This window comes from Labrus bergylta, chromosome 8, assembly GCF_963930695.1.
Source record: "Labrus bergylta chromosome 8, fLabBer1.1, whole genome shotgun sequence".
Taxonomy (NCBI): Eukaryota; Metazoa; Chordata; class Actinopteri; order Labriformes; family Labridae; genus Labrus; species Labrus bergylta.
In genome coordinates this window covers 7,933,294-7,946,739 of record NC_089202.1, presented here as the reverse complement: position 1 = coordinate 7,946,739, position 13,446 = coordinate 7,933,294, and the positions used below count along the sequence as shown (strand labels likewise).

The window sequence follows — 13,446 nt, the reverse complement described above, 5'->3', positions numbered from 1 at the left end:
GTCAGCTTTATTATTACTTCAGTCATTTTATCGTCTTTCTGATCAGTGTTAAAATACATAAAGTTATTATAGGCTGAAGCTAAAGGTGATTGTCTTTAATCATCATGATTTACAATAATTCTCAAACTTCATCAGACTTCTATTTCCCAAAACGCTGAACGGGTAAACACGTGAGAGCTAAATCTTCTTGAGTCCCTTCTTGAAAAGTGAAAAAACCAACTCAAGCATACAGTTTGTGTCTCTTGTTTTCTTATAAATATTTGAGTGCTCAAGCCCAAGCAGAGAATGCCATCTTAGTTATTTTTACATTTCAAAAAGGCCCCTTACAAACCCACAACAGATATTCAACAACTCTCAGAAACATGAGAGTTGTGTAAAATCAGAGGAGTGATCATTGTACTTCCCTCAGGACTCTATTGCACTTTAAACTCGACATCTATATCTTCACAATGATGGCAAATAAAACTGTAACTTCTTTGAATGTAATTTTCTCATCATGAGACGTTTGCAGGCTAAAAGTCCTTGACACACTTGTGTTAACTCAGAGCCATTTCCTCCATAATCCGTTTCTCAAACCCTGTGTCTGTGCAGAACAGCAAACAGAGGTTTATTTGTTCAGTGCGGTCAAGCAGCGCGTTGATACAAACTCACCGAGTCATTCTCATGCCCTGCGTCTGGAATACCAGAACCACTCCACTGGAATTCCTCACTTCCCAGTACTGACTCCCACTCCTTTGCATTGTTTTATATGAATGTGTGCACTACTGGCCTCTGTTCACTGTGTTCAGCTCCTACAAGGGAAAATTGTTGTCATAAGCATGTGAAAAGAGTTAGGCCCAAACTAAGCAAATGAACTAAATAGAGTAATAAATATTGTTTTTTGTTTTTTTTTCCAGAGTTTCCAAAGCCAAAACAGTTATTGCACTTTTCATTTACAGCCAAAAATGCTAATCATATGAGGACCATCAATTCATTTTTTGTGATTTTTTGCAACATAGATTTAATTGGTATCATTTTACAGTGGCTGATGAAAAACAATTGAAGCAAAGAAACAAAAAACCATGCTAATTTCTGTGCTACCTTTAATCATATCAGAGATCAAGAGCAAGATATCTCTAAGGGTTCTTCTTTAAGTACCTTGAGACCATTTTTTAATAGATATCAAGTTGGGTCATAATTTATTCTAATAATTGTATCCGTTCTGAATGTGGGTGAAATATAAGATATTTACAGTATTGGGAAGTTTCCCAGAGCTACATCCATGTTAGAGGGTGGATACTCGACCCAGGGACCCATCAGAACCCGATGGGTTGGACTTGGTTTAAGCAGAGATTTATGAATGATGTTCAGGTTCTAGTCTGGTTTGGTCACAGTGGCCAAAAGATTGACAGTTACACTTTTACTTTGAACTACTAATGAGTATCGGCTTGTCTCCAGTTATTTTGACTGACTGACGTTATAGTGTAAAAATTATATAACAGACCTTTATTTGTGTGGCTAAATCACAGGGTGAATAATTTTATGTGACAAGGATAGACAACTTCAAACAGAAGTTCTCATCGGGAAAGTCAAAATCTTTTAAAAACTTTGGAGGTAAATTGAAGGTATGGACAAAAAAAATCATATCATGCAGAACGATATGGATCTTTGGGATGCCAGCAAGATCACTATATCACTTACGAGAAACATGGTGTTCTAGCTATTCCAGCTAACAGCAGCAGCCGCAAACATAACATCAGCAGTGCTGGGAGAGCCACCAAACACAGTGGACAAGGCTGAAGCCTTCCACTGTGGACACTATTGTCTTTATTCACAACAATTCAAAATAAATCACAATGGTTGATTTATGTATACATTTTAAGTTAACAATGTTTAATGTTGGGTTCATCAGCTCACAGGGGCTAAGACGGGACAAAGAATTACATTTGATTTGAAATGCTGAGTTTAAACATGTCTAAAGTGAACTGCTGGTTAGCTATCTGGTGGTCTCTTCTGAGGGGTATGTAACTTGGCTAACATACGCTGCTGATTTATGGTAATAGCTCACGTGCTGCCAAGCTAATGCAAAGCTAAGTTCTTTAAGTGTTAAACACAGAAAAGTGTGGGGCAGCTGACTGTTTGTGTGTAAGGAACAGCTGATCAGACATTGCAAAATGTTTGGTTTTTTTAAACAATTTACGTACAGCCAAATGAAAAAATGACTTTCACAGTCCTTTCCAAGGTACTTTAATGTGTAATCTATGTTAACCATCACGCTGTAACTAAGTAACTTTACCTGCATGACACGGTTACACCAACTCAGTGAGTAGCTAATCCAGTGGGCTACTTTATTCATAGAATGGATTTGAAGGCAAGAGTGTGAGAGACTTATGAAAAGTAAAAACTTTATTTAGAGTTGTGGTAGAATGGCTGAAAATATTGAAAATGTCCTTAAAGTTAATATGAATGCTTTGCTGCATTCAATTGGATTAAACTAGAACAACAAGTGTAAATGTGTCTCCTGTTAATTATTACATTCACGATCTGACAAGAACAATTTCCTTGCATAGAAAACACTCCCCTGCTTCCTCCCACCTTCGCATGCTGCCAGATCATTTAGAGCACAAGAAATGAGGATTCTCTCACCTCTCCTCTCCTTTTGTCCTTAGATGAAATATTTCAGTTCCTACAGTGATTACGAATGCCTGGAGATAAACGTTAAAAACGCCCACAGGCCAGTCTGATAGTTCAGTGAATGTCCCGAAGCAGAATTGTTTTTACTCTGCAGGCCTGTTCTTAAAGCTTTTCAAACTTCTTTTTTCTATTCCTCACAGACCTGAATAACTAAAAGCTTCTCATTCCACTGAGAGTTGTATAACTAAAAGGCTCCTGCCATTTCCACACTCAGACGCACATATGAAACATTGCACAGATTCAACTGAACGCCTCTGACTCAACGATCAAACTTGGTGTACCCTGCTCGACAAGGATTTAATGAAAGAACTAGACTGTCTTAACTATTGTCCTCTTCTGATCTGTTTTAGGGTCCAGAAAAGCCAATATGCATTTTTAATGATCTACCAGGTATTAATTATTCAGCATCCAATGGACTTACTGCTCAGGGGCTGGCAGTAAATGATCTGAGCTGCTTTTTCCACCTAGACTACAGACACACCGTAAGATGTGAGTGGATTTCCTTGGCATGAAAGCAACAAAAGTCAACGAATTTGCTTTGAAATCACAGAAAATGCCAGAATTGCTCGTTAATCTTCACATTTTTAAGTCAGTCCTTTCAGTATGGAATTGATCAGTTATTTGCTGTCTATTTATTAACAGGTGCACATACAACATTACCTGCTCGTAGCTAACATGACATACCTTTGAACATCATAAACGTGAACATTTACACAAACACAAAAAAAACAAAAAAAAATTAGAAAGATGCTTAATATTCTTCAGGCAAGAACTTTCAGGAGATTAACATGTTTTCTGTGTTTTAATACGTAACTAGATATGTCCTCGTCCTTGGCATTTATTTCCACATTTAAGTCAGATTCATCATTTTGTGATAAATCATTCAGATCCTGTGAAACACTTTCTCAAGGTTGTGTCTAGAGTCTTGACCTTACAGAGATGCTCACGTAACTGTGATACTTGGGAGCATACCAGCAGTGCTTTATGAAACCTTCTAATTCATGAAGACTGAGAGCTCTAAGGATCCTAAAGCTGGTTCCACTTAAACTGAAAGTGACCAGCAGGACTGAGAGATAATGATGCTTTTTGGAAACAGTTTTGAAATGTTCCTAATAGGACATTTTCTACAATGCCACTGCTCGATCAGCTGAGCCCGTTCAAACAGCCCTCAGACTAAATGAGACAAGAAATGCTCGGGGTGATACTGACACCATTTCTCACAGTCTGTTTTTCTTTGATTTACAGAAAATCAAAGTGAGACTGGAAAGCCACACAGTGATAATGCAGTGAAGTAATATGCAGCGTGAAGGTTAAAATAATGAGTGCTGAAGATAAGAGGGAGAAGAGCGCCAAGGTTTTGAAGTTCTTAAATGAAAACTGTGTTTTTCAAGAGCAGAGAAATGTGGGGCAAAAGGACTGACAGATTGTCCTTCTCTTAATGAACAAGAAGCTTGGAAGCAACAAGAGTCGACTCACCAACACTCTGTTCTCCGTCTTGTCTCCTTTGATCTCCAGTTTGACTCTTTTCCTCAGCGACAGCTTCACCTTTCTCCCCACCGCGTCCCTCACACTCTCTGCACAAAGGAGGACAGGAGATGAAATAAGGAGAGAGTAAGACCCAGAACATCTGCACATTGAATGGAAATTGTTTTTTAGTTTGATTGAGAAAATAAACAAAAAGAGAAATTGAATATATCAGAAGAAAAGATAAATCTTCCCAACATGAATCACAAGCTGGAATTGAGTCAGTATTAATTATGGGGGGGGGGGGGGAATATACACCATGAGTAGAATAATCTGTCCTCTCATATTCATTTAATTTCTGTTAATCATCAGAAATCTGTCCTCCGGATACTAATTTCCCAACGTCAGATTTGGGGTTTTCATCTTTTCCTCATCATCCCCATTAACAGTTAACAATATTCAAATGTAGAAATAAAGCACATTTTATTGAATGGTTAGTTCCAGAGGTCAACATTTATAAAGATTCAGTATTTTAAACAAATGTAATGTTGTTTACTGCTGCTGTTTGCCTTTCAGCCATGCTAACATCTTCAGTTTGTTTTCAACCTTACCCCCACTGTTTTATGAGCCTCCCATTTAGGATCCATCAATGCCAGAAACATTCACTCAGTGAACTCTTTATTACACTTCAACTAAGGTGCCTACTGTTTACTGTCGAGAATTATGTAGAGAACAATTTGGTAAAATGTTGACACTACTCGCCCCACCTTCTCAGCACCAATAATCCTAAAGAGTTAGAAAAAATGTTTGCTTTGCTCTCATCAATAATGATTTAAAGAAAGAAAAAGGGAATCTGCAAAAATCTTAATCAGCATGTCAGACTATGCGTCAGACCATGAAAAAAATCTGAAACCGGCCAACAGAAATTGCAATGGGTGCACCTCAGTCTGATTAACATCAATCAACGCATGAGACAAGAATAAATTTGACTTTTTGTAAATATGCTGCTGTGTGCATTTTGCTGTTCTGATCAATTGAGAGAAACAGCCTCCCCTGCCAGGGAATTGGCTTATAGACCACAAGTGGGTCAACAGCCTCTCCGCGCTCCTCATTCACCACCACACACAGCCTGTGCACAAGTGTCTGGGACAGAGAGGGATTCTGTGTGTGCACATCTGGGCTTGCATGCATGTGCTCTCACCCACAGGCATCCTTAAACTATCAACAAATCAAAGTGAAACAAATAATTATGGAAAGTGCAAAGTGGTTCTTCTTCCAGATTTGCTAAATGAACTCTGCTGTTAATGTGCATTTTACATATAATGAAACCTAGTATTCATTTTCATGAGCCTCAGCGGTTTTTAGCCCCAGACAGAAAAAAGTTCTTAACACACCCTCATATATCATTTTCTACTAATTCAATTTTCCCTCTCATTCTTTAAAAAAAGAAAAGAAAGAAAAATGTTGACAGGGGTTGGACTTCACTAGAAAGCTGCCCTGTTTCTCAAATAAAGCTATTAGGTTGCACAAACATGACACCAGGGACTTGTGTGAAAGGTAGGTGAATGGGAGAAGTCTGGCCTTTGATGAAGCTCAAACAAATGATTCACAAGCCTATAAAGTCACTCTTCCATGAATGGAACCGCAGCAAATCCAGATTTGTGTTTCGTTAAACACATTAAAACCACAAGTGAAGATAAACCCCTTTACTGAACTGAAATCAACAGTTCTGTTTTCAGAGAAATCAAATAAGATAAACACTTGTGTCTGCCTCTAATTCTAATCAAGATTAACAGCAAATACAGGATCACAGAGATGAAATCACACATTTTCACTCAGATCAGTACCTAACTACTGAATGTGAAACTCTCTTGTTGAATGGTGTCTCTAGCTGCAGCATATCGCTCTTACAATAGAAACGTGTTTACAGGCAGAATTTTACATCTTTGTAAAAATATGTATCCAACTCTTAAGTGTTTCCTGTTTCTGTTTTTTTTAAACAGCATGACACCGATAACTGTTCAAAGATACATGCAGCTATAAGCGCCTGTTGAACTCTGATAGGCAAGTCTTCTGCGTCTTATCACAAACAGGAAAATGTTTCCCAGAAATGATAGAAGACATCATTTAAAATGTTTTAAATGCTTTTTTTGTGCATTCAACTCCTTTGTCTTCTACTCGAAGAAAGTATAAGGATACTTTTAACTAAAATAACTATTAAGAACTTAAACACATGCAAATATTCTACTGTTTTCATCCTCTTCTAATTGTGAACTTTTGCTTATCATTTCATTCGGAGGCATCTTGCTAACAATGGCTGGTTATCAGAGCTCGTTCAGGCAACACCACAAGACATGATCCACATGACAGATGGATTCCTCAAGTTAAACTGTGCAGTGCAGCGTTGGGCAAATTAGCTGCCTCAACTCAGGAAAATCCTTGACGAAAAGGGATGAAGAAAGAGAATTCACTGACTCTAATCCTGAGTGGAAGTTGGACCATAAAGAATCTGGGATAGATCTTGAGACCTGCAGATCTTGAGACCTGTTAACATCGTTAAGAATCAATGAGGAGCTGAAACAAGCTGAAATTAAATAAACAGAATATTAAACTTTCACAGATAATTAAATGAGAAGATTTTAACAACACCTAAACAAAAAATGTAGGCAAAAAGGTTTAAGAAGTGTGCCATGTGTGCTTTAATATTTAGGGGAATAAACCCACATAAAACTGAAATTAGAAACTAGTGTTGTTGTGAGAGGGCACAGAAGGATATAAATAACTAAACCAGATACTTTGATGGATATAAATAAGAGACTGATTCGCTGAGAAATTCCATGACTCAGTGAATGAATGCATGCCAGACCATGTGACTACATGACCTGGCAGTTTCTTTTAAGCCTCGTCTACATTCTGCTGCTGTCTTTGTCTCTCTTAAAAAAGGGAGAAACTGAGCCAAAAGAACATTGCAGGCTTGAGTGTGTCTACACGAGCTTGTGCTCATCCAACATTGCACTGAGATGTCAAAAACTGAGCTACTTTGCCAAACAAAGAAACCCTGGGCTTGAGCCAAACAGCGTGCAGGACTTTAAGGTGTATGTCCACAACCAGGGCAAATATACCACAAGGAAAAGGGCAGACATTTGCTAAAAAAGAGAGAAAGAGTGAGGTTTACAGGTTCCTGTGGCGGAAATGCTCCTGTAAACTATAGGTGGCAGGATGGCCACTCACACCTTGAACTATTTAGCTTTTCATCGCTGAGGTCTACATTACATTTACAGTACAGACATTTATTTCATCAACATTATTGTATATACTTCATGCATAAACAGCTTCAGGCTTTACTGCAGTTCAAACACTGTATGTCTGAACACAAGACAGTAGCCTACTGTATAACATCTGTTCTGTTTTTGACTGTTCCACCATTAGAAAATGTGTTTTGGTAATGCTATAGTATGATTTGGAAAGGGATACTTATTACTGCAAAAAAAAAATCATAATAATAATAATAAACCTTCCCCTGGTCTGGATGCTATCAATTATGTATCTCTTGGATTAATATGTGTCACAGCTACATTAATATGGCTGTCAGATATGATATATGGTATCAGTTCAGTAAGGATTCTATAGCAAACACACAGAGGAGCACATGCACGCTGCACACACAGTCACTTAGGTATTAAAGTGTGTATCAGTGATTGTTCCTGTCTGCACACATGGCTACAAACGATTCGTGTTTGTTCTTACCCAGCAGCTCTTTAGGAACCTCTGACATTTCTTCGCTCATTTTGCTGAATAAAAAAATAGGCAAAATCAGGAGCAGGGTTTCAGTCAACACATCCAGAAGCCTCAAATAAAGAGGAGACAAGGAGAGTCAGGTGGTGGTGCCGCCGCCGCCGCCGGTGCGTGACTCCCGGTTACATGCTCCTCTCCGGACAATGTATCCAGGCGCATCCGGGCGCATATGTTGTCTGGTACAAACAACGCGCCGTCCAGAGGTTGTAAGCTGAAGAAATAGGAAACGAACCCGCTAGATCCCCCATAAAATCATCTTCACCACAATCATTCTCAGTAGCATCCTCTCTGGCCGCTGCCCTATACCGTAAAGCTGTCGTCGGTAATACAGCAGCAGCCAATAGTGAGCACCGGAGCCCCTCCCCGCTCCGTGATGCGACAGTCAGGGAGCCGATTCGATGCCGGGGCGGTGTGGCGTGGCACGAGGGGGGCGTCGGCGGTGGTGTCAGCCAAATATTAATGAGCTGTGAGCTCCCATAGCGCCTCCCAAAATTGGGGAATCAGTGACCTCTAGCGGTCTTTGAGGAGTTGACATGCAATCCCATGTAAAGGGCTGAACACAAAGGTTCCCAGACCATTTAGCTTGCGACCGCCTACATAAGGGTGTGGGCTTAGTAGAGACACACAGCCTGCTGTGTACATCTTTATGTGTGAAGAGCAGCAAATGCCAACATTGATGCTGTCATGTGCATCTGGAAATTTAAGTATTTTTACAAGTTATTTCACAAAATGATATCGTTATTTTGCCTGTAAAATGCAAATAAGGCTGTTTCCCCAGCATGATGTCAATCCCTTCAAGAGGAGCAGGACCGGTAAGATCAGCTGTGGAGAGGCCACAGGTTACCAAAATGTGTCTGGTGTATCTTTACTTCTACTAAATGTTATTGGATAGACAACTGATTGTGACAGCAGCACATGCTTTTACTACTACCTGTACAACAACCAGATCAAAATGGGATAAGCCGACTAGCATCACAACAAATTGAAAGAAGTGTATTAGACCTGAAGTTTCTCCCTTAATGACTCTTCAGTGTCCACCCAAGACTTCAATATTTCACGTCTTAATTATAGCTAACAGCCAATGGTGACTCTAAAAAGGTTCACTTAACATGTTTATATATTTTGAAATTTGACCTCAACAGTGCTGCCATCTTTTGTAAGACAAAAATATCTTGCAACATCTGAAACAAGTCCCTAATTATAGTCCCAAGATACTCACCATACTGATGGCGTGCATGTTGTTGCTTCAGTTGAAGAGGATTTGACAGAGTGATCAGCTTCATTTTATACTCTACTGTTAGGGAACCATGTATGTGTGGGTGTTTTAGGTGGTTTGTGAGTTACGTTGAGTTATGTTAAAAATTACCATAAAAGGTCAGACCACAGAGTTACGTTGAATTTGACACCACAAAAAATTAAGGTGATAAAAAAGCAGTTTTGCAACAATCAACCTTTCTGGTTTTCTCTTGTTTCTTAGAGAAACTGATTTGAATGCAGCTTCTCATTCACTGGAATCTATTAAGAGATCATCCAAATGTCCTGCTGTCCCAAAGTGTCCAAAATGGACACTACACAACTGCAAACTTTTACTGTCTCTCTGGATATTGCCTGCCCGGCTGTCCTCCTTTAAAAGAAGAGAGAAATGCACCACATATTAATTTTTTATGAAGACAGAAATCATCTTCATAAAATGTGATGATTTGTTGACATTCCTCAAAATGTGATTTTTTGTGGGGGATATGAACTATGAAATCACCCACCTTTTTAAATAATGGTTTAATATTAGGATATTATCTGAAAAAGACTGACTCGTTTACAATCTTTATGATCTAAAATGAATCTAAATAAATGAGGAATAACATTTTGTACCTCTGTGTAGCTCCATCTATAACTTATCTATAACTAAAGCTTAAAAAAATATATTTTTTTATTGTAGACCCAAATTGATTGATTACAACCAATTACAATATGCAGCTTATGCACTGTGAAAACTCCCATAAAGTTACAAGAACCCCAAATTAATTGAGTCATGTGTGGCAGCTATTCCACAAGGTACACTAACAAGGTTAGAGGGCGACACCTTTTGGGCACTTTGGGTAAATCACAGCTCTTTAACCATGTATGCTGTACGCTGCCTCAGAATGTGTCTTGCTTGAGATGTTAATTACAACAGAAGATTCAAACATATTTGCAACATCTTTATTTGGTTGGTGTGCTTGACAAGAAAAGTTTCAGTTTCACAATACACAACTTCACAGTATTTGCTTCAATGTTTTGATGCACTTCTAATAGTCTAAGTAACCATTACTATTAAAATGTCATAAAATACTTGTTTTTAAACGGGCAAACTGAGAATAAAAGAAAGAGGTAGCCTATCTGTTCTGCTTACACCAATATACTGTCATTCAAGAGCATCAGAAAGTTAACTGACAGTTTGGACTCTGCTGCTTTAGCTCATTCAATGTTTTCTCCAGTTTTTCGGACAGGGTGAGGGGCTGTAAAGCCTTCAGCATCTCTCTCAGCTGTATCAGCTGATCCTGTGTCGCCTCTTCCAGCCACGTTCTCATGAGATACATGAGAGGACATAAGTTCCTGGGCCGCCTCTCCTTTGCTGACCTATGAATGTACATGTGGGAAATTATTTTTTATTAGCCTACATGTAGAATAGCCTACACAGGTAAAGAGAGCGGAGGGAGTGAATCCCAGAGTGTGGCCTCACCTTAACGCACGTTTCCTCATTTTTGCCACAGGCATCTTGTGCATGTCTTTTAGCAAGCCTAGGAAAACGGTCCTGAGTGTCTCACCTGGGGAAAAAAAGATGTGATGCATGAGTTCTAACAAAAAACAATCAAAAAGGAAGTAATCACCCTCAAATTCAATCTTTAAATTGTCATACTTGGTTGTGGGTAAGGCAAAAACACAGGAAACCTAAACTGCAGGTACAAACCTCCTCTTTCAAGATCCTTGCAGGTGCCACACACAGTGTCATGGTGCATCGTTCCAGACGTTAACACTATCTCTCCGCTGGCACACGTCTGGTGATTTACGCATGGCTCCAGCGCAGAGGATGAGTTGGAGAAGGTGCCCTCAGGACATCTTTCACAAATTGTGTTCTTGTGTATAGTACCTGAAGAAAATGATTACATATACAGAGATCAAGTAGGCTATATCTTTTACACGGGTTTGAAACAATATAGTCAAAGAAAACGTCTGTTTTCTTGACTGATTCCTTTTTTGACAAAAAAAAACATGTAGGCCTAATTATTCAAATCGTTTTTATCATATTTATCATAGTCGTTCACAAAAACTAAAACTGTCTTTCCCCATATTTTTATAGGCCTACCTTTGGTGTGAACTCCGTGTCCTGGCCCACACTCTGTGTGTCTGACACAGAAGTCATACCTCTTGTAGTAGCCCTCTTCGCACCGGCAGACCCGGTCATTGACCGCCGAGCACTCCTTCTCCACCTCCATGTTGCCTTGGCAGAAGGTGTTGCAGTACAAACACTTGGGCATGTAGTTCCACATCTCAGTGAAGTGCTCATTACTGCACGGTTTACACACGGTTTGCGTGGTGGCGTTGCAGTGCGCGGACATGTGCGTGCCGGGTGGACACATGTTGCATAGGAGGCTTTCCCTTGTCAGTGGGTCTACGCGCTCATAGGTGGGATCAGAGACAGAGCGGGGCACGGCAGAGAAGAGGAGCAGCACCGGTAAGATCAGCTGTGGAGAGGCCACAGGTTACCAAAATGTGTCTGGTGTATCTTTACTTCTACTAAATGTTATTGGATAGACAACTGATTGTGACAGCAGCACATGCTTTTACTACTACCTGTACAACAACCAGATCAAAATGGGATAAGCCGACTAGCATCACAACAAATTGAAAGAAGTGTATTAGACCTGAAGTTTCTCCCTTAATGACTCTTCAGTGTCCACCCAAGACTTCAATATTTCACGTCTTAATTATAGCTAACAGCCAATGGTGACTCTAAAAAGGTTCACTTAACATGTTTATATATTTTGAAATTTGACCTCAACAGTGCTGCCATCTTTTGTAAGACAAAAATATCTTGCAACATCTGAAACAAGTCCCTAATTATAGTAAAGTTAAAATGTAAGATTTTCAATAAAATTAATACAAAATAATTCAAATATGATTAAATATACAACAACAGTTGACACAATCTGTCAATTAACAACTTAATTAAAATAAGATTTACTTAAAAGAATGTCTGCCTCTACATCAGATGATATTTTCTTGTGATTTTAAACTCAGGTATGTCCCAAATGATACTCACCATACTGATGGCGTGCATGTTGTTGCTTCAGTTGAAGAGGATTTGACAGAGTGATCAGCTTCATTTTATACTCTACTGTTAGGGAACCATGTATGTGTGGGTGTTTTAGGTGGTTTGTGAGTAATGAGTATTAAAAAAATTACCATAAAAGGTCAGACCACAGAGTTACGTTGAATTTGACACCACAAAAAATTAAGGTGATAAAAAAGCAGTTTTGCAACAATCAACCTTTCTGGTTTTCTCTTGTTTCTTAGAGAAACGGATTTGAATGCAGCTTCTCATTCACTGGAATCTATTAAGAGATCATCCAAATGTCCTGCTGTCCCAAAGTGTCCAAAATGGACACTACACAACTGCAAACTTTTACTGTCTCTCTGGATATTGCCTGCCCGGCTGTCCTCCTTTAAAAGAAGAGAGAAATGCACCACATATTAATTTTTTATGAAGACAGAAATCATCTTCATAAAATGTGATGATTTGTTGACATTCCTCAAAATGTGATTTTTTGTGGGGGATATGAACTATGAAATCACCCACCTTTTTAAATAATGGTTTAATATTAGGATATTATCTGAAAAAGACTGACTCGTTTACAATCTTTATGATCTAAAATAATTCTAAATAAATGAGGAATAACATTTTGTACCTCTGTGTAGCTCCATCTATAACTTATCTATAACTAAAGCTTAAAAAAATATATTTTTTTATTGTAGACCCAAATTGATTACACCCTTTGAATTTTCAGTAGTTTCAATCAACAATTTTACAACATTATTTTAGAGCTCATGACTAACATTATTTGAACTTCTTAAACGTATAACGTGTAATGAAAATAGCTGTATTTGCGCAATCACTTGAATTACAAAATGATTCTAAAAATTCCATGGGAAATCTAATGTTGTTGAAACAGCTGCAAACATGTGTCAACATGCCCATAAGTCACCTTTTTTTCCCTCACTTATAAAAATGTGTCAGTGAGTCAGTCAATCACTGAATGGTATGTACAGCATTATAATACTGAGCTTAAGCTACTGGAGAGACATTGTTTTCAAATATTGCAAAGTGTCAAATAAGTATAGTGCATGTGTTTAATCTCTTTCTCCCTCTCCAGAGAATGTATACACACAATAAAACCTTTATACTTTGAGTTTATCATTCATTTAAGGGATTCGGGCCAACTGGCACATTTTGGTTAATACCACACTGAAATTAAT

At 38.6% G+C, this 13,446-nt stretch overlaps 2 protein-coding genes across 4 annotated transcripts in view; both read right to left on the bottom strand.

The window, feature by feature from the left end:
* Positions 1 to 8,260, bottom strand: part of LOC109984433 (F-actin-uncapping protein LRRC16A) — a 70,619-nt gene extending 62,359 nt beyond the window's left edge. For 2 of the 3 annotated variants that reach the window (XM_065957742.1, XM_020634581.3), the window contains exons 1-2: positions 7,885 to 8,259; positions 4,150 to 4,247 (exon numbers count right to left, since the gene is read on the bottom strand). In XM_065957742.1, the coding sequence (XP_065813814.1) occupies positions 4,150 to 4,247; positions 7,885 to 7,924 (138 nt within the window). In that variant the 5' untranslated portion in view covers positions 7,925 to 8,259. Of the gene's footprint in view, positions 1 to 4,149; positions 4,248 to 7,884 lie in introns of all 3 variants that reach the window. The other variant, XM_065957743.1, reaches the window with a different exon arrangement.
* A 1,857-nt stretch (positions 8,261 to 10,117) lies between these two features.
* Positions 10,118 to 12,433, bottom strand: LOC109984427 (tumor necrosis factor receptor superfamily member 6B). Its single transcript, XM_020634574.3, has 5 exons — positions 12,233 to 12,433; positions 11,276 to 11,654; positions 10,880 to 11,059; positions 10,652 to 10,736; positions 10,118 to 10,548 (listed from the first exon to the last, which is right to left on the bottom strand). Exons 1-5 carry the CDS (start codon positions 12,248 to 12,250, stop codon positions 10,347 to 10,349), a joined length of 864 nt encoding a protein of 287 aa, XP_020490230.2. The 5' UTR covers positions 12,251 to 12,433; the 3' UTR covers positions 10,118 to 10,346.
* Between the last annotated feature and the right edge of the window lie 1,013 nt (positions 12,434 to 13,446).